The sequence below is a fragment of the Lytechinus variegatus genome, chromosome 8, assembly GCF_018143015.1.
Source record: "Lytechinus variegatus isolate NC3 chromosome 8, Lvar_3.0, whole genome shotgun sequence".
Taxonomy (NCBI): domain Eukaryota; kingdom Metazoa; phylum Echinodermata; class Echinoidea; order Temnopleuroida; family Toxopneustidae; genus Lytechinus; species Lytechinus variegatus.
In genome coordinates this window covers 29,336,300-29,357,709 of record NC_054747.1, presented here as the reverse complement: position 1 = coordinate 29,357,709, position 21,410 = coordinate 29,336,300, and the positions used below count along the sequence as shown (strand labels likewise).

The window sequence follows — 21,410 nt, the reverse complement described above, 5'->3', positions numbered from 1 at the left end:
GTGTACTCCCAAAGCTTGGTACCATTCTTTTGCATAGACCAAAGCCCGACCATAGCAACGCCGTGTAAATAAAGTCTACGTAAATTTATTGGATGCCTCTGATAAACACAGCCAGGCACTGTTTTGTTGACGCCGAATATTATACCCATGCAGAATACTTTTATTTTTTGCCACAAATTAGACGAATTATTATAAAGTAGATATGGTGAGTTATATCATTACCGTTTCGTTACAAATACAGTGTTATTTTGGTCTTTCCTTTTGTCGTTTTTTGGAGAATTTCCAAGCCGAATCAATGTGTGTGATTTTTGTTTTGGGCTGAGCGCGAGCTTGGAGTGATGGGCGATGCATGACACCGCTTCGCGGTGAGGGCCGGGCTGGGCCAGTCCTGGCCGTTGCGCAGCACCAGAGATGCCAAGTTCAAAGACCAGCTATGCTTGAGATTTTCTGTGAGTCTGAGTGAGATCACAGACATTGGGCAAAATCGTGATATAGGCCCCGCTCGAGAAACACTTGTAATCGATTATACTACCTCAATATCTAGGTTGCTAACTTCAGCTCACTATATATACTCGTGATATAGGCCCCGCTGCTGTGTTGAACGGCTTGGAATGTCCGTGCGCGGGGCCTGTTTCACGAGTATAGTACTATAACCGTTATATAGGCCCCGCGCTACGGCACTGCAGACACTCCAACACAGTAGTGGGGCCTATATCACGAGTATATATTAAGCTTGCATCCTAAGATAGTCGCGAAACAGGCCCCGTCCAATGCGCTTATCCCAGCATTCGCACGTGTGTGGGGCTCGGATGACGGCTATATAGTATACTCGTTATCGAGGCCCCTTACACTGTTGTGTAGTGGAAAATAACGTGGTCGTGGGGCTTGTTTCCCCGCGCGGTGGACGATGAGAATTATCACGGGCGGCGCCTCCAATTTGTTTTCCAAATAAACAATGAAAGAATATCATGGGCGGCGCCAGTTTAGGGGGCGGGGGGGGGGCTCCAATTTCATTTTTCAGAAATCTATCTGTCGATTTACTTGTGTATGAATATAGTTTTTTATTAGTCATTATTCATTTATCAATCTATTTGTATTGATTAATTAATGTATTCATTAATCATTTAAGTTATTTGTGTTTGGTGTTTTTTTCTTTTGTGATCTATTTATATTGATTAATAAATGTATTCGTTAATCATTTAAGTTATTTGTGTTTGGTGTTTTTTTTTCTTTTGTGATCTATTTATATTGATTAATTAATGTATTCATTAATCATTCAATTTAATTCAATGTTATAATAAGAACAAAAGTATTTCGTTTGCAAATGGTGAACTGGCTCTTTATTTGCATTTTATTATCCAATGATAGGCCTATTGTTTTATTTGTTAAGCGGTATTTTAGGAAGAATTTTCACCAACAAAACAATTATCGTCTTGTGATTTTTTTTCATTTCTTCCGTAAAAAGTGGGGGGTGTTTGTACTGGCCACCCCCCCCCCCTCCTCGAAAAGTGGGGGGATATATTCCCCCAACCCCCGGGATTAACGCCAGTGCAGCTGACTACATCGAGATTAGGAAGGAAAGAGGAGGGTGCAGGTCCAAGCAGTCGTCAACCAGCCACGGCAAACAACGACTCAAGGATCGCCTTTACCTGGGGCGAAGCCGATGACAGCGACTTCGAATGACTCTCGGGAGTCATTTTGGCTTGAGATTTAATCTCGCCTCTAAACACAACGGCTCTTTTCAGAGCCACCAAATTACCAAGAAAGAAACTGAATAGATATGTCTCTATTTCCCTCTTAAACAAAAATTAATAAACACCCTACATTATTTTCTTCAATTAATACTTACATGTATGGGTAAGCGATTGATTTTCAACCTAGAAAAAAAAACAATATCAACAGATGCGATTTTCAAATAAGATAAATAATTGGCAATTCTCATAAAAGAATAAAAATAAAAATTTAAAGACTGGAATCAACTTCAATACACCCCTAATAAAAAGTAAGAAAATCGATCTCTCAACATGAGTAACAGTGACCGTAAATCCACCCCCCCCCCCCCCCCGAAAATATTAATGAACAGTGAAGTGATAATTCACGATTGTTTAAATATTGAGAGGGATCACCCGAAAAAGTCCCACAAATATAATAAGAACGACAGACTGGACTTAGAAAGTGGGTAATGGAAAGAATCTCGTATAAACGTGTTGGCTAATAAACTGTGGGCAGAAAATAGTATGATTTGTATGCCTACAAATAAAGAAAATTCAGATAAACAAAACACTGAAAATATGATCAAAATCGGACAAGGAATAACAAAGTTATCGCATTTTGAAAATTTGCATCAATCCGATGAAACAGTCTTGGGTGTGTCATCATAATAATTCAATTAGCAAATTGGTGACGTCATATCACCACTAATGTTCTTTTGTATTATGAAAATTAGGTTGATTTAATTTTTTTCTACGAAGAACTTAAAACATTGGATTGGCAACTGATTTAGTGCATTAGATATTCATTGGGGCAACTTATTTCATTATAAAGGAGACGCATTATTCACAAATATATTGTGAAAAAAAATCGAGCAATGATTTTGTTTAATAACATAAGGAAAAAGGAAAGTGGGGTCGTGACATCAGCCTACCTAATGAATATTCATGACGACTGTTTTAACAAATATTACTACTTTAAAATTCAATAATTTTATTTGATATCCGGTTTTGAGGAAAGTTTTCGGAATTTTGCTCAGTGAATTCTACTCTATATATTAAGCTATAAATACTTTCAACACGGACCATCCCTTTAAGTTTTAAAATGACTGCAGGATGGGAAAATAGGTTAGCTGAAGAAATACTGGAATATCAATGAACGGTATTGTAAGCTTTTTAAAAACAAAACATGAATAAATTGATATTTGGGTAGAAAAGTAGGGCCTACTATATACCCAAAATAGATAATATACATAATGAAAGGCCGATCCCCAATTGTGGGGCGGGGGGGGGGGGGGATAAGTCTCAGTAAAATATAGATTAAGTTAAATATAGTGTAGATATCCCTCAAGCAATAATAAAATTGACCAAACCAAAAGAAAATTAATAAATCTTCCCCGAATGAATATGACTACTCCTTTTCTTTTCTGAACTTAAATGGATGAAAAGTTGGGAAGCGGGGGGGGGGGGGTGCATTTATGAAAGGAATGAAAAATACAAATCGATAATACACACGAAGCCAGATGAATGATTCAATATTGAATAAGAGAAGAAAGCCGATTTGAAAAAAAAAATATATATATAAATATTGAATTCTTACATCCAGGTGATTACATGAATGAATAAATGGAAGATTGGGGGAATTATACAAGAATTATATAATTTGATTATTGATGAACCCCTCCCTCCCGCAAAAAATAATCATAATGAAATGTGTGTGCGTGTATTTGAGTTTTGTCAGACGTGTATCATTATTTACGTCTGGGACCGACCTTTAACGTCACCATCCGAAAGACGTGACCAGGACTCGAACCTCCGCATCAATTTGTAACTTCCCCACAGCTTGGATTACTGGCGCACGCCACAACGCCCAGAAATGCGGGGGGGGGGGGCTCCAATTTATTTTCCCCAAAACAAGGGAGATAACAATGAACTTCCACACATAAAAAAATGAAATCGAATTATACCCCTGATTCCATATCAAAAAAGAAAAAATAAAGTAAATAATTAATAAATATATTTTTTTTAAACACAAGTGCACACCTAGTTACCAATAATGCATATAGCATTTCCATTTATTTGAATGCAGGATAAAAGAGCATTGTAGGTGCAGTGGCCGAGGATCGAACCCCGGACTTTCCATGTACAGCCAGGCGCATAGACCACTCGGCCACGGCTTCTCCGAGGCCGAGCACCTCCGATTAAGAAATGTTTTTTTTTAAGGATGTTTTATTATATTCTCTCAAATCAACATACATAATCAGATTCTATAAACAATTTGTACAAACTATTTGAAACATAATTATAAATTATACAATAAATCCATTACAATATAATTATACAACTTATACATCAAACTTAAAAAATACTAGAAATTAATATACTAATGCGTTTCAGCAATTACAAAATGAAATATTAACAAAATATATGACATGATCAGAGAGAAAATAAGATAAAAATGTTGTTCCACCTCCCACCCCCCCCCCCCCTTCCCCTCCGTCCCCAGGTTAGGAGCATTCTCCCCTTTATGCCTATACTCTACATTGAAGGGACTGCAATTCTCCGTATTGTTTTTTTTCTGTGTTTTTATTTATTTTGTTTTGTGGCTTTGTCTCTCGTCTTTGCCTCACTCTCCCTATTTATTCTTTTAATTAAGATTTTCCCATTTCCTTAAATGAAGAGACATCTTGCCTCTACCTAGCGCCAGCCTTCTTTCTTCCCATTCTTCTTTAAATTTCCTTTTAATTTCATCCATGGATATATGTGCACCCTTTTCCCTCCCTTTGAAGATTAAAGATTTAACAAAAATTAAAAAGTGATTGATTAAGCGTTCTTTTCCTTCGTCCTTTAATTCTACCCCTACAAGAATTTCCTCCCAGCTTAAATTACCCGTAGAAATAAAACAAAACATCTTACAATTATCCCAAACCAGACAAGCATATTCACATTCCAAAAAAAGATGGCGATATGTTTCCTCCTCTTTTTTACAATAACAACAAAGGTTATTTTGTGAGATTTTAAAACGGAACAAGTGATGATTTGTGTAAGCAATGCCGTGTAACATTTTAAACTGAAATTCTCTTAATCTACTGTTCAGAGTACATTGTCTTGGTCTCATAAAAATGTGTTCAATCTTTTCATAAGAGAAACTATATTTGTTTTTTAACCTTTCGAAAACATCAGGTATTGAGAAGTTGCATTTCATAAAATTTGCATAAACGTTTTTAGATACTAACTCCTCCATTGACAAAATTCTTTTTCCAGATATAAATGATATTTCTTCCCTAAGAGAAGCCTCTTTGCTATCTATTTTCATATTTCGTTTCCAGCTGACTGGAAAAGTTTTATAAATAGACTCTATCAGATGAAAATCATTTATGTTTAAACCCTGTCTTTGGAAGTACGAAAATGGCCTTAAGTTTCCATCATAATCCATAATATGTTTCAATCTGTAAATATTTTTTTCATATATTTTTTGGTTAAATATGCATTTCCCTTCAATTCGTACAAATTTATTGTTAAAAAATATCTCATTTCCTTTAAATGTTTCAGATTTTAAACGAAAATCCTTCGTCTCTATCCATACTTCTAACAAATCTATATAAAATTGCAGCAATGCTATCTCCAACAATCCAAGCAAGTAATCACATGAAAATATAAAATTTCCTCCCAGATGTTTTGTGGCATAATTGAAATATTGTTTCCATTTCATTGTATTATTTTCTTTTAGTCTTTTAATCCACATAACTCTCTGTGCCTTTATTAACCATTGAAATTTCATCATTTTTAAGCCACCTTGATGGTAATCTAAGTACATCGTTTTTTTGTTAATCTTATTTCTGCCACCCCACAAAAAGTAAAAGTCAGCTGATCAAGCTCAACATAAACCCATTCTGGAATTGGTGTAAGAGATGCCACATATATGAATTTTGAAAAGATAAACTGCTTTAATAGATAAAAAGATAAACTGCTTTAATACATTTCTTAATCGATTAAAAAAAGACTGAATAAAAATCTAAATGAACTTCCACAAATAAAAAGAATTAAAACGAATGATATACATCTGAGTCGCTATATCACAAAAAAAAACACTGAAAACAAATAAATCCTATAATTAATAATACATTAATTAATCAATTAAAAATAAATTAGATGAACTTCCACAAATAAAAAGAATGAAAAAACGAATGACACTTCTGACTCTCTATATCACAAAAAATGAAAACAAATAAATCCTATAATTAATAATATATCAATTAATCAATTAAAAATAAACAAGATGAACTTCCACAAATAAAAAGAATTTAAAAAACGAATGATACCTCTGATTTTCTACATTACAAAAGAAGAAAAAATGAAAACAAATAAATCCTATAATTAATAATACATTTATTAATATTTAAAAATAAATTAGATGAACTTCCACAAATAAAAATAATTAAAAACAAATTATACCTCTGACTCTCTATATCACAACAGAAAAAAACACTGTAGTTAAAATAGATTGATAAATAAAAAATTGAATGAATAATGGATAAATATAAATGCATTTATTAATCAACATAAACACATTACTTAATCAATTAAAATAGATTGAAATAAATAAACTCCCGCACATAAAATAATTAAAGATGAATGATACTGACTCTCTATATCACAATAGAAAATAAAACAATGAAAAGAAATAAATTAAATGCTTAATGAATATATATTAATATACTAATCAATTAAAATAGATTGATAAATAAATAAACGAAATTTCACGCACAGATATAATTAAAAACGAATGATACCTCTGATTCTCTACATCACAAAAGAAAAAAATGAAACCTAATAGATTAAATGAAAAAATATAAATACATTATTAATCAATATAAATACATAATCAATAAAAATAGATTGAAATAAATGAACTTCCGCATAAATAAAAAAATTAAAAAAGACCTCTGACTCTCTCCATATATATAACATAAAAGAAAAAAAAAACACTGAACACAAATAAATGAAATGACTATTACATTAATTAATCAATACAAATAGAACACAAAAGAAAAACACTAAACACAAATAACTTAAATGATTAATGAATACATTAATTAATCAATACAAATAGATTGATAACTATATTCATACATAAGTAAATCGACAGATAGATATCTGAAAAATGAAATTGGAGCCCCCCCCCGCCCCCTAAACTGGCGCCGCCCATGATATTCTTTCATTGTTTATTTGGAAAACAAATTGGAGCCCCCCCCCCCCCCCCCCCGGGGAGGCGCCGCCCGTGGTAATTCTCATCGTCCACCGTGCGGGGAAACAAGCCCCACGACCACGTTATTTTCCACTACACAACAGTGTAAGGGGCCTCGATAACGAGTATACTATATAGCCGTCATCCGAGCCCCACACACGTGCGAATGCTGGGATAAGCGCATTGGACGGGGCCTGTTTCGCGACTATCTTAGGATGCAAGCTTAATATATACTCGTGATATAGGCCCCACTACTGTGTTGGAGTGTCTGCAGTGCCGTAGCGCGGGGCCTATATAACGGTTATAGTACTATACTCGTGAAACAGGCCCCGCGCACGGACATTCCAAGCCGTTCAACACAGCAGCGGGGCCTATATCACGAGTATATATAGTGAGCTGAAGTTAGCAACCTAGATATTGAGGTATGATCGATTACAATTTTTTTCTCGAGCGGGGCCTATATCACGAGTATGCCGATCACAGACATTGTATACAATGTATATGGGGATAGACTGTGAATGTGATAGTTGTGTGAGACAGAGATTTGAGGGGATGAACAAGAGTAAAAAATGCTTGAGTCTGACTCTGTCTCTGACGCATAATGCGTGAGACTGTCTTGGTAGCTCTCCTCTGCAGCACTGCTGGTGCCCCTGTAGTGTAGCAGCTCATCCTCGGGGGGGGGGAGGGGTCGGATTGGGAACGATTGGCGCAAATCAAATGCAGTTTTGCACCGGCCGACTACGAAATTCTTCACTTTCACAATATCGGAAATTTAATACTTAGCATAAAGCCATAACTGGACCAAAACAAAAATTCAGTCGTGACATTTTTTCATTGAATCAAATAAAACTCATGTTTAATCTAGACTAACTTTCGGGTGTAAGTTTGAGGACTTTTCAAAAATATTCAATTGATAAATTGTTCTTCAAAACGGCATTTTGTAGCATCAGTTTATTGATGAAAATTATTATAGTAATACATTCTACATCTACATGTTAGCTGATTAGCCTACATACTCATTAACAAATTCACATAATTGCACTCCATACCAAAAGGGGGAATTAAGCAATAATTGAGGAGGGTAGGGTACATGTAGCCTACCCTTTTCTCTATAGACGCTGTAGTTATATGTTGTGTGAAGCACCGTCACTACATGTTTTATGGGAGACTTCTGTCTGTGTAGCAGAACTAAAAAAAATCAGAAAATGTTTACAAGCTCCTGGGGAGGGGAACAGTGGATTTTTCACTCTAACTCATTCCCAACTTTATTTTTGTTTTGATTTTTTTTTTACTTTGTGACAGCCTCACAGCGTGATAAGCGACTCATCAACGAGCTCTGCCTCGCGGCGAGCTAAGACCAGACAGTACTACACCGTGAGTAAGACCTCTCAAATCGATGAATCCTTGTTTGGACCGGCCAACAAAAATGGTAGCAACAAGAACACACAAGCTATGGAGACCAGAGAAGAGGTAGACAACAGGAGAGGGTCAGGAGGAAGGACAAAGAAAAAGCAGAAAGAAGAAGTACAAGTCATCACGAAAGACCTCATCCGTAAACTCATGTAAGTCTAAGTTAAAGCCAGTGACTGTAGTGCAAAAGTAGCGTACAGTGTATTGCCTATTTTCTCTTCTTTTCATGTTTATGAATGTGATTGCATGACTTATAATGTAATTCCCCCTCTCTTTTCATAATTTTGAAAATATGACATAAGAATAAAAAAAATAATAATAAATACAATTCTGAAAATTTCAAGTGACTATGATTGGGTAATTTCCATTTTGAAAACTTAGGTTAAAGGGGAATCCAGCCTTGGCCATAAAATGTTGTGTTGGGAAGGAGAAAAATAAATTAAACAGAATGGTGAAAGTTTGAAAGAAATCGGACAAGCAATAAGAAAGTTATAGCTGTTTTAAAATTGAGATCACTAATACTATGTAGATATCAAATTGGCAACTGGGTAAGTAAATTATGACAAGGGGCAAGGACAACTTTCCCATAGGCCATGTACTTTATTATCAGGGATTTGTGGTTTTCTCCTAAGTACCCATTCCCCTGGGGCAGTAATCTAAATATAACACAGGTAGTATATTGTTTTATGTCCTCAGAAAAGAAAAATATAATTTGAAATAAAACTTTTAGGAAAAATTACATTTTAGCTATAATATGTATTGAAGTACATGGAAGAGTAGTCCTTGCCTTACATCACTATGACATCCCATATGCGGCCAATTTGAAGTCTCCATGGGTGTAGTGATTACCAATATTTAAAACTTTTAAAAATTCATAACTTTCTTTTGGTTTGTCCAATATTGTTCAAACTTTCACCGATCAACTTGTCTGATTTTTCTTAACCTTATAAAAACAAGTTTTTATTTGGGTTGGATTCCCTTTAACATGACTGGGAATGAAGGTTTATTGAAACTTTTTTTTAGGACAGTGGGCATGCATATTAACAGAGTAAGAATGACAAATAAGTGGAGGCATAAAAATGTAAAATAAATGATAAAAAAAATAGATGCAATGAAAATAATGTAAAAGTGAGGGAAGGATTATAGCAATGATGATGATGATAGTAATGAAAAATGTAAAACAAAGCTGTCCTCTGCTATGCAAGTAGTTCATTGTTGTACTTGCACGTCTGATGGAGGACAATGTTTTTGGTTTAAACTGATAACATTCTTATCTTTTTTGCCTTTCATTATATAGTGTTTTTACTTTTTTTTTCATCACAGAGTACCTCGAGAAGACCCATCAGGACAGTCTGTAGTCTTACCGTTTGATGAATACCGTCGGATAATGAATGCTGCTAAAACCATGTCACATGAAGAAAAGGTCGCTGAACTCAAGAGAAGACAAGAAGAGAAACAGAAACAGCAGGTAAAGATGACTCCATTCAATTTTATTTTGAAATAATTTATTTTTAATGCAGTATGACTCAGGCCAACTTGGTTCATTTTGGGGCAATTCCATAAAATATGTATGTCCGACCCCATATACGTGGGACCTTCATTAAATTTTCTGTCTCTGAATTCTGGTTCTTTTGACAGTCTGGGGTGGTATTTTGGAACTTTGTCATAACTTTTGTCATAAATTTTGTCATTTCTCTCCGAGATATGACACCGCTGTGATTGTCACAAATCAGTATTCTGAACATTGTCTTTTCCCTGTCATATCTCTCAAAGTTCCCGCCCATCTTTTCGGAAGCAATCCAATCAAAATCATCGTTAGTTCCCAGTGGGAGCCCTTCTAGCCAATAGGAAGGCCCCGTTACAGTTAGGGCGTATCCCCACTGCAGTTGCTGGCATCGCGCAACTATGCGAATATTGATGCGCTTAATTACAAAGAGAGACACGGAGCTGTGAAGGATTTTAGAGGAGAAGTAGAAAAAGAAGGAAAAACAGAGAAAAAGAGGAGGAATTAATATGTAGGGCCTAACTAATTGTAGCATGAAAAAATAATTTTGAAAATTGTCATCGATGATGAGTGAAACTACTACCACAATCTAATCTAAATAATATCATATACTTGACATTTAGTAGGCAGGGTATCGGAATATTTGGTACTAAAAGATATGACAAAATTTATGACTGCTACCCCCTGTCATAACTTTTGTCGTATCTTTTTCTTGAATAAAAGGATTACGCGCATTGAAAGCCGCGTAATTTTGGTGCGCTAAAGAGAAGAGACAAAATTTATGACAATTTTTGTGACAAAAGTTATGACATCCACCAGAATACCGATTATGTCATATCTCTGAGATAAGATAAAATACAGAGATAAGACAATGTTCAGAATACCGCCCCAGTAATGCTCTGAAATGACCATGACTTGGTCAATTTATGAGGTGAAGTAAAACTTGAGGAAAAATGGGGGTTGGTTGTACATGAACAAAACGTTTGATTATTTTATGGAATTGTCCTTTGAAATTATGTATTTTTCAATTCAGTTTGACTAAAATTATCTCCCTTCGGTTGATGAAATCCAGTGTAATCAAGTTGGACCAGCTGCATCGTTCAGCACAATAAAGACAACCTGTAGATATTCAAAGGATCTGTAGGCCTATAAATAAATGCAGTTAAATCTCCCTTTGCTTCTTTTGGGACCATAGAAATCTGTTTGATTTCAAAGATGTTAATAACATGTCTTTGCATATTATGATCTGGGTCCAGTAACACAAAGGTTAGCGATTAGTCGTATGCTTGATTTTCAAAATTAATTGTACATTGTAGTCTCTGCAATCAATTGTAGAAAAAAAGTTGACAATCAATGCTAAGCTTTTTGTTACTGGCACGTAGAAAAGCAAAAATGCTTTGATTTTGGTGAATGTTAAATTTAAGGAAGGTTAATAATAATAATGATGAGAGCCAGTTTTTATACAGTGCGTATCAAAAAAAAGTTTACACTTCGAAAAAATCCTGTAAAATTATATATTTGTAATATCCTAAAGATTTTTCCTCATTTTAGCATTGGTACAGATCCATTTAAGCAAATGACGATATAACTGTCGAAAAATATTTCCGCTTGAGTGAGCACCACTTACTTTTGAAAAGTTGGTGAAAAATGATTTGCGCAGAACTTTGAAATAGTTATGCGAATAAAAGTAGACCTTAATCATGAAGAACACGTGGAAATTAGTTAGTAAAATTGATTTGAAGATATCTTTTACCTTTTAAACTTGTTTCCTTGTCCAAACACTTCGAAGAGTGCATTGCGCCCCATCCCACTCCCCCACATACCCAGTCCATGGTGACGATATTTGCTTTACATGCACTGAGCTGTGATTTACTTAAAAGGCTTAGGCTTGATTTTCATTTTGTTAATCATTGCCAAGCTTGGGAAAAGTGTGGAGAAACAAGTATTAAATGAAAAATGAAATGTAAACCAACTTTAAATGATAAAAACTTAGTGAAAAATGCTGGAGATGTCTGATATAAACTTTTGTTCAGATTCAGTTATGTCCTCAGATCCAGCTGGCACAAAAAGGGTAAAGGTTGTGCTTACTAAGTGTTGAAATTTCAAATTTGGGCGGCAAAATGGTTACAAAATGCTTGAATGCATCCGTTTTATGTCAATTGGCTAAAAGTGCTAGGAAAATTTATGAGAAATGCTTCGCAGGGTAAGTTTGATTTCGCCCTTTCCCCTTGACACAGCGTGAAAACAAGCATTTCTGCGCAAACAGATTTCTGCGAGCTTTACAAAAATGGACAGTGCTCACTCAAATGTAACATTCTGTCAAAATTTTTACTTTCATTGGATAGATGAGACCCAAACCCATAATTATATGTGAAAAAATTGCCCACATGTTGTACATTTGTTAATTCCCATGTCTTTTTCAAAGTGTAAACTTTTTTTGATACGCACTGTATAGCTCATAACACATAATAAGTATGTCTCTTTGTACTTTAGAAAATAAAAGGAAAAGACGTTTTGGTGAGCTCACTTTCTTGTGTTGAAGTTAGGCAGAGTCTCTTCCAAGTGATTAGAAATGTTTTAACAAAATAGATACATGTATCTCTATTGTGCTTTAGAAAATAAACAAGAAAAATGTGTTGATGAGTTCAGTTGAGGTGAAGTTAAGCGGGGTCTATTCTAAGTGGGAAGTGATGTTTTAACCAGTGATATTCCACATTAATGGAAGCTATGTACAATAAATGTAAGGGAATGATTTAGGACAGTAGATTCAATCACACAGTTTTTGTCTCACCTGCGAAGCAAAGTGAGACTATAGGCGCCGCTTTTCCGACGGCGGCGGCGGCGTCAACATCAAATCTTAACCTGAGGTTAAGTTTATGAAATGACATCATAACTTAGAAAGTATATGGACCTAGTTCATGAAACTTGGCCATAAGGTTGATCAAGTATTACTGAACATCCTATTAGAGTTTCATGTCACATGACCAAGGTCAAAGGTCATTTAGGGTCAATGAACTTAGACCATGTTGGAGGAATCAACATCGAAATCTTAACCTGTGGTTAAGTTTTTGAAATGTCATCATAACTTAGAAAATATATGGACCTAGTTCATGAAACTTGGACATAAGGTTAATCAAGTATCACTGAACATCCTGCATGAGTTTCACGTCACATGACCAAGGTCAAAGGTCATTTAGGGTCAATGAACTTTGGCCGAATTGGGGATATCTGTTGAATTCCCATCATAACTTTGAAAGATTATGGATCTGATTCATGAAACTTGGACATAATAGTAATCAAGCATCACTGAAAATTTTGTGCAAGTTTCAGGTCTCATGATTAAGGTCAAAGGTCATTTAGGGTCAATGAACTTTGGCCGAATCAGGGGTATCTGTTGAATTACCATCATAACTTTGATAGTTTATTGGTCTAGTTCATTAAACTTGGACATTAGAGTAATCAAGTATCACTGAACATCCTGTGCACGTTTCAGGTCACATGACCAAGGTCAAAGGTCAATGAACTTTGGCCGAACTGGGTGTATCTGTTGAATTACCATCATAACTTTGAAAGTTTATGGATCTGATTCATGAAACTTGTACATAAGAGTAATCAAGTATCACTGAATATCCTGTTTGAGTTTCAGGTCACATGATCAAGGTCAAAGGTCATGTAAGGTCAATGAACTTTGGCCATGTTGGGGTTTTTTGGTGAATCTCTGTAAGTTTATTGGTCTAGTTCATAAAAAGTGGACATAAGAGTAACCATGTATCACTGAACATCTTGTGCGTGTTAGAGTAGTATTCAAAGTCAGCACTGCTGCTATATTGAACCGCGTGATGCAGGTGAGACGGCCAGAGGCATTCCACTTGTTAGTACTTCCTATTACAGAACGTGAACATAATGAGGAATTTGGTGATCCACATTGTATTAATCAATAAATTCTTGTTTTTTTTTCCTGTTTTCTTGATGATATGATTAGGATGCCAGTAATGAAATTAAGCTTCACATGCAAGCCTTGGACAGAAAGAGACAGAAGAATGAGAAGTTGAGTGATTTAGAATTAGAAGCAAAGGAGCAAGGTGAATACCTGTTAGCTAAAGCTCGTGAGCAGCAAGAAGAACAAGAAGATGAAATTAAACACTTAAATGAGGTAAGCAATCAATGATTGATTCTTAGAAAATTTGACTGATTCAATGATTGACAAGTGGATGGATTGATTGTGGAGATGGATTTGTGATTTTTTTTTTAATGATTGACAGAACTGTAGCAGATCCTGAATACCAAACACATTACAATAAAAAAATATTTACTGTACATGTATAGCATCATTAGCATGAAATGCCTCTTTGATTACAAAATTTTATCAAGTTAAGTTTATCTGCTTCTCAATTCTCCTTAGAATGCCAATATGATGATGTGTATATGATCTTCATTGATGCTATATACCATTGCTATCAGAGATGCTCAACTACTATGTTTCTTGTGCGATACTGAATGTTTCTTTGAATCATAAATGACTGATATGATGTTATAATTTCTATAGCTGATCCTAAATGCCATGCTATCAGAGATGCCCAATTTCTTTGTTTACTTTCTTAACTGAATGCTTCTTTGAATGCTAAATGATACAATGTTATTATTTTCTGTAGTTGATGTTGAATGCCAAATGCCATGCTATCAGAGATGCTCAGATTCTGGAGAAAGGTGTTATCAAGGAGGAGACAACATATGAAGAGAAGAGACTGGATGCCATGATGGAGGCTGATCGACAGAAGGCACTACAACTACAAGAAGAGATCGAAGAACAGAGGAAGATAGAGAGATATGAGTAAGTAATTTGATAATAATAACAACCCATATTTCACCCAGGGAAGTCATTTCAGTTCCGAAAACTTTTCTCCCAATGGGCCCAGCTTACCACTATAATGTAATTATTACTCCGGCTTGAGCGCATCTACCTTGATTGTACGCTCAAGAATTCAAGGAATTTCTTCATATCAGGTACCCATTCACCTCACCTGGGTTGAGTGAAGTACAATGTGGGTAAATTTCTTGCTGAATGAAACATGTCATGGCTTGGAATTGAGACCAAGTCCCTCTGATTGAAAGACGAAAGTCAACCGCAAGACCATGACACTCCCACTAATCAAGATCCACTATGATTACCATATGGGCCCGTTTTATGCAACACTACCCAAAGGAGGGAAAATGGCTGCCATGAAATAATGCAATGAAGTCACCTTCCCTTTGGAACGATGTCGCTCCATAGCTTACAATCACTCTTGTATTCATGAGCAGTGAAAATGTGCTTATCATAAAACTTTCAATCTATGACTATTCACTTTATTAATCTTCAGAGGGAAAGCCATGATCCTAACTCAAATTTCACAACGGGAGGAAGAACGATTATTACAACAGGAGAAGAAAGATCAAGAAGCGCAACAGATGCTAAAATACCTTGAAAAATTACAAATGGAAGATCTGAAGGTAAGTTTTATTATAATTGCTTAGTTGTATTCCTCAAAAATTGATTATGATAGATAATTTCTCTATTGTCATATCTGTTATTACTCAAGTTCATCATTAAAAACGTCTTCAATGCCCCAACCCTTTTCACTTCATAACATTACCATCAACATCATCTCCACCACCATCATCATCATCATCAACACCACCATCAGTAGCATCACCACCACCATCATAAGTAGCATCATTATCAACAAAGTCATCCCCACCACCACCACCACCATCATCATCGTCATCATCATCAATATCCCCATCATCAGTGGCATAATAACACACAACTTTAGGAGAGACTCAACTTCTATTACTTTGTGAAACTCTTGAAAAACATTTTTTATGTACATGCACTCTGCTATATTAGATATTGATTCAACCATCCCCCCCCCTTACGAAATGACACTCTCTACAATACAATGATTTAAAAATGTAAATGCTATGTTTCCATCATTTCTTCTGACTTATGATTTTTCATTACAGATGAAGCTTGCCATCTTAAACACATAGGAGTAATGCCAAAAATTTATTAATTACCTCCTATAAAGCCTCTTATTTACTATGCATTATTTTGATCGGCATGGCAGTGATCATATTCATCATCACAAACACCATGACTACTGCCGCCATTATCAATATCATCGTTGTCAAGCACCATATTTCCCTGTTTTGAATTGTATATTTTGATTAATATGATTCCTGTTTTATTCTCTATAGGACCTTGATAAGAAACGCCAGATCCAATTGGAGGCCCAGAAGGAGATCCACAGGTCCAACGAGGAGGCGGAGGAGTTGAAGAGGAAGAAGCAGGAGCAGGAGAAGCTAGCAGACCTCAAGGTCAATGAATACATGAAGCAGAAAGCCGAGAGGGAAGCAGCGTACGAAGCCGAGCAGGAAAGGATTAGGATCGAGAAAGAGAAAGAGATTGCCAGACTCAGGGCACTGCAGGTAAATAATGATGTGAAGATAGATGATGATGATAATGATGATGATCATACTATTGCTGATAATAATTTTAACGATGATGATTTTGATGATGAAGAATTTGATGACGATGATGGTAGTGGTGTTGATGATTTTGATGATGATGATGGTGATGGTGGTGGTGGCGATAATGATTGATGATGAAGAAAAAGGAGGAAGAAGAGGAGGAGAAGAAGGAGAAGGAGGTGTTGATGATGATGAAGATTATGATGATGATGATGATAATGATAACAAATGACGAACATTGATGAATGCTTGCTGGGCTCCATAGTGGGTATGTTAATTGCAAAGTTACCATTGTGCAATGGGAACCAGATGGGTTCAACTTGTCCAAACTTCTCCAAACTCATTTCTAAAAACTTGTCAAAGCACTCTCTCCTGTCTTTTGGAGCATGATTAGCCTCAAAATATCTCAAATTTATTTTCATAATTTGCAAAAGACCTTGCATTAATTGCTAAAGAATCAATTGGCCGGAGAAGAGATAAAGAAATAGTTGTTCCTGGTTTTATCCACTGTAGTCTGCTTTAACATTTTGCTATGGCTAAAAGATTTACATGTAATATCATTAATGCTATCAAGCGCATACAGATAATCAATACCAATCCCCAATTCTTGTTTTTATCCAGGAGCGTGCAAAGGATTATCAGGCGGAGAAGGACGCCCAGCGGGCCAAGCGGAATCAAGAGGAGAGAGAGAGAGACTGGAGGAGGAAGGAGAAGGAAGAGGCTATCATTAAGGCAGAGACGGAGCGCATGCTTAAAGAGGCGAGGGAGGTCCAAGTTCAGAACAAGGATCACTTCCTCGCTGTCCAGGCCCAGCGAGAGAGGGCTGAGTTTGAGAGGGTCCTGAGGTGAGAATGATGCCTATTCAGAGGGAGGGGGGAGGGGGTAAGGTTTAGTTTTTGGGGGGAAGGCAGGGGTAAGGTTTATCAAAATAATTTGTAATGATCACTTGGCAATTTATAAACTACAGTGAAAGCTATCATAGCAGCCACCTGTCTATACTGAAAATCTGTCTTTAGTGACCACCGATATTGTATCTTGCCATCTGTATTTCGTAACATATTCTCATATTTTTACTTTGTATTTGTTCCTTTTTTCTGTATCTCATAGTGTCCTGTTGCCATGTTTTTCGTATATTGTATTTTTTATGCTGATCAGGCGACACTGTTTAAATATTCGAGAATAAATAAATAAAAAAGATATTGTCTCCCATTTGATAGATTATGAGAGCTGTAGAGTTTATGTATGTCTAAATTCCATTTAATACTTACATTTTGCGTTGTTTTATGTGTGTGATGACAGGGCACAGCAGGAGGCTATGGAGAAGGATAGGATGGAAGAAGAAGAAACGAAACACAACCGTCTCACTCACGCTGACGATGTCCGCAAGCAGATCCGTGAGAAGGAACAGCTCCGCGTGTCCGACAGGAACGCATTCTTCGAGGAAGGGGTAAAGATTAACGATGAAGCCAGGGACAGGAGAGCCAAGTTAGATGCCATTAAGAAGAAGAAACTAGGTGCATTAAGGTGAGTTTTTGTGTAGTATTTTGATGTCTATGTCCACCATCACCAATGTCAGATGCATTCTTTCATTCGAATGGTATGTCCGTCCCGTTTTCGTTCCTGCGATGATAACTAGAGAATCGTTTGACGGATCAACTTTAGGTAGCGATATGTTTACATTGTGAATTGTTTCTTTTTATAATTTAGATATTAGGTATTTGAATATAATATATATAGTTCAGATCTGGCAAAGGCAAATGCATAGTTTGCGATATCGTAAACTTTGAACCTCCAAAAGTCAGATATTCGCCCAAATCAAAGCAGTATTTGAGACCAGATTATGCAAAATATGTGTTGTACAGCTGTTTCAAGTCTGAATCCTCCTTAGTTGAACAAGTTTCTGTTGTCTCAGAAGAATTTAATTTTGCAAAGTTACCCATACTTACATGTAATACTACAGCTGAGAACCCCCCCCCCCCCAAATATGGAGAGTTCTAAGCTGATGCTGGTTCAAGTTGCTATGAAAAATGTATAATTTTATATTACCAAAGTCAACAGAAATAACAAATCTTTTTATGTATTTTGTCTTGCAGAGATGCTGGTGTTCCTGACAAGTACTGCGCTGAGGTGGAAAGAAAGACAATGGCAGTCAAACACTGAAAACACCCCTAAAATCACAATGAACTGGTCCAAACTCTGTGTCATCCCATACTGGAGGAACCTTCCACTGTCAGAAATTAGGGTCCATTTTGCCTCATGTTCAAGCTTATTCCATCCAAAAAAAACCAACTGTTGTAGATTGTGTTTGATCAATCTCGAAATCATTTTTTTTTTCTTATTTAGTTTATGTCCTTAATATTATTTTATTTGGCAGCCTTGTAGCTCGCCAGAATCAGCTTAACCTGCATTGTGTTCAAGTCTACCTGACTATGAAACTGTTAAACTTTCTGGTTAACAATCTCTCTTCCTAAATTCCATGAACTACCGGTACTCGAATTGACAGTACAGGTTCTGAGATGTTATCCAGAGCAATTATCCTCTTTTTTAAAAAATGTTTATGGCTACTGCTCTTATGTCTCTATCATCTAGCTTTGCCTAACATCCTTCATCGTTTGTTGTTGGATTTTCCATTTCCAAGAGCATCCTAAACCTTTATAGTAATAAGAACAGCCGTAATTGCTATTGTACTTTTATAAGCAAACATTTCAATATATTTTTTCTTGATTCCATATAATTCCAAAGATATATCTGGTTGAAGTATGCCAGTTGATTTTTATATGTTATTGATTCATTCAGATGTGTGTACTGTACAGTATTTGGCTTTAGTACAACTAAATATATATTTAATTTTATTCACATTTTTATTGTCTACACTGAATTCAACCAATAAATTGTACAGTGGTGTGCACATTTGGATTTTGTTTCAGTATATTGTCTTTTATTAGAGTATGACATCTATTAACAGTTACGTCAGTTCAATATTCTAAAATGGACAAAGTAGCGTTTACTTGAATGGAAATTTGTCTTTGTAACCCTGTCCCTCCCATCCCCCCTCTACGTGCTTACAGAAAAGGAAGGTAACACAAGCGTTGGCTAAGTCTTTTGGTAAGGTAGAAATTGTTTGACATAACCAAAAGATATCTAAAAGTGAAGTAAATTGCAGGTTTTTGTTGGATCTAGGGCCAGCTGTATAAAGAGGTACATGTAAATGCAAGTAAATTATGAATGGACACCATGTAATCTTATTTATTAATTTTTGTTTTGGTTGCATCTTATTGCAACTCTGTGCAGTTGGCCTTATCCAGTTGAAGACTGGATGATTTCGCAATAACACATATTTCCATTGACTCCAGCCGACATGTATGCGGTTTTAGTCAGTTCCATTGATACATGTATAAGGCACTTCCATAAGGAGCTTAATTCATATTTTGAATGAAAGTTAATGAAAATGGAGTTACTTTTTATCACTGCCCTATTTCATTAAAGCAGTTTATTGGCTTATTATGTCAGTTTTGCCATTACTGTACTTAACATGGTAATGGTTTTCAACAGCCAATCAAAATCTAGTTTTCCACGAACGTTACCATAATTTTGGTAAAGTTGACATACATTGACATGTAATGATAAAAAATTGTAACCCTTGTAAAGGCACTTGTGTGTGTAAATTAGTTGTATGTTATTGAAGGAAATTTTTATTTTCAGTAGCTGTTTCAAAGGGGTACTCCAGGCTTGAAATAATGATTTGAACAGATAAAGAACAATCAGACAAAAACAAAACACTGAAAATTTTAAGCATTTTGTTCTGTGAATTTTACTCTATTTATTTAGATATATTTTCAGCCCTGAGTACACCTTTAAGGCTACCACTCATAAACTCTTTTACAGGCTTGCCTGTGTGCTGTAAGTATTGTATAAAATAAGATATTGTCATGTGCTCATTACCTTTGAAGGTATGATGATATAAATTATCCTTGTATTTTATATATATATGTATAATTGTGTAAATATTCTAATTCTTAAATGTTACATGTATATTGATTTATCCTTTGTTACACATGATTTTACTTTGAAATGTCTTTGTTGTAAGAAAATAAAGTCATGGAAAACAAATATTTCTATTCTGTGTGCAAGATTTTTTTTTTAAAGCTTGGATCAGGGTACCCGGTAGGATCAATTCCTTGAATGCATGAGTGCTGAGAAGCAGCTCCAGCTAAAGCCGGGGTAATAATAATAATAACAAGGCACCTTGGAGTAGAATTTTTCTAGATAGATGGCGCTATATAAATGCCTTTTATCATTATTAAAGGGGAAGTTCACCCTGAAGAAAACTTTGTTGTAAAAATAGCAGAAAAAATAGTAAAAAATATTGGTGAAGGTTTGAGGAAAATCTGTTAAAGAATAAGTAAGTTATTAGAGTTCAAAGTTTTGGATTTGTGACGTAATAAACGAGCAGCTGCCCCATGTGTTATGTAATATAAAATGCATGAATTTCAAATTTTATATGGTTGCTGATGACTTAATTTTGTTTTCTATTCATGATCGGGTGTGAAATGATTTATCTATTGATATACAAAAGGTACAGTAAAAACCATTTTCAATTTTCTGAGAAAATGACTTTTTATTGATTTTTTACCATTCGCTATGTAGGAATGCTGCTCGCATATGACGTCACAAATCAAATAATTGAAATTCTAATAACTTTTTAATTATTTGATGATTTTTTCTCAAACCTTCGTCAATATTTTTTATTATTTTTTCTGCTATTTTTACAATAAACTTTTTGTTAGGGTGAACTTCCCCTTTAATTCACTCTTCAAAGATTAAATAAAATTTTGAGAGGACAAATAATGAGATACAGAGGGGGGGGATTCAATTAAAGATAAAGAGAGACGGCCGAGGAGAAAGTGGGATAGAGATGGGAGACAAAAGTAGGTGGGGATAAGAAAGCAAGGGGGGGGGGCGATGGAAGTGGGTAGGGAGGAGGCAGGGTGTGAGAGGCAGACAGAGAAACGGTAATGCTGGGGTGGGG

General features: G+C 35.5%; 1 protein-coding gene across 1 annotated transcript; it reads left to right on the top strand.

Moving 5' to 3' along the window:
- The first annotated feature begins 104 nt into the window (after positions 1-104).
- Positions 105-19,813, top strand: LOC121420304 (cilia- and flagella-associated protein 45-like). Its single transcript, XM_041614881.1, has 10 exons — positions 105-205; positions 8,260-8,519; positions 9,691-9,835; positions 13,854-14,024; positions 14,524-14,702; positions 15,232-15,361; positions 16,109-16,339; positions 17,003-17,226; positions 17,681-17,905; positions 18,475-19,813. The coding sequence occupies exons 1-10, from the start codon at positions 203-205 to the stop codon at positions 18,539-18,541; spliced, it is 1,635 nt and encodes a 544-aa protein (XP_041470815.1). The 5' UTR covers positions 105-202; the 3' UTR covers positions 18,542-19,813.
- The last annotated feature ends 1,597 nt before the right edge of the window (positions 19,814-21,410 follow it).

Excerpts from the sequence above, each read along its gene's own strand:
- LOC121420304 (XM_041614881.1), top strand. Across the intron at positions 14,025-14,523 it reads AAATTAAACACTTAAATGAG|TTGATGTTGAATGCCAAATG; the intron begins GTAAGCAATCAA and ends TATTTTCTGTAG. Across the intron at positions 14,703-15,231 it reads AGGAAGATAGAGAGATATGA|AGGGAAAGCCATGATCCTAA; the intron begins GTAAGTAATTTG and ends ATTAATCTTCAG.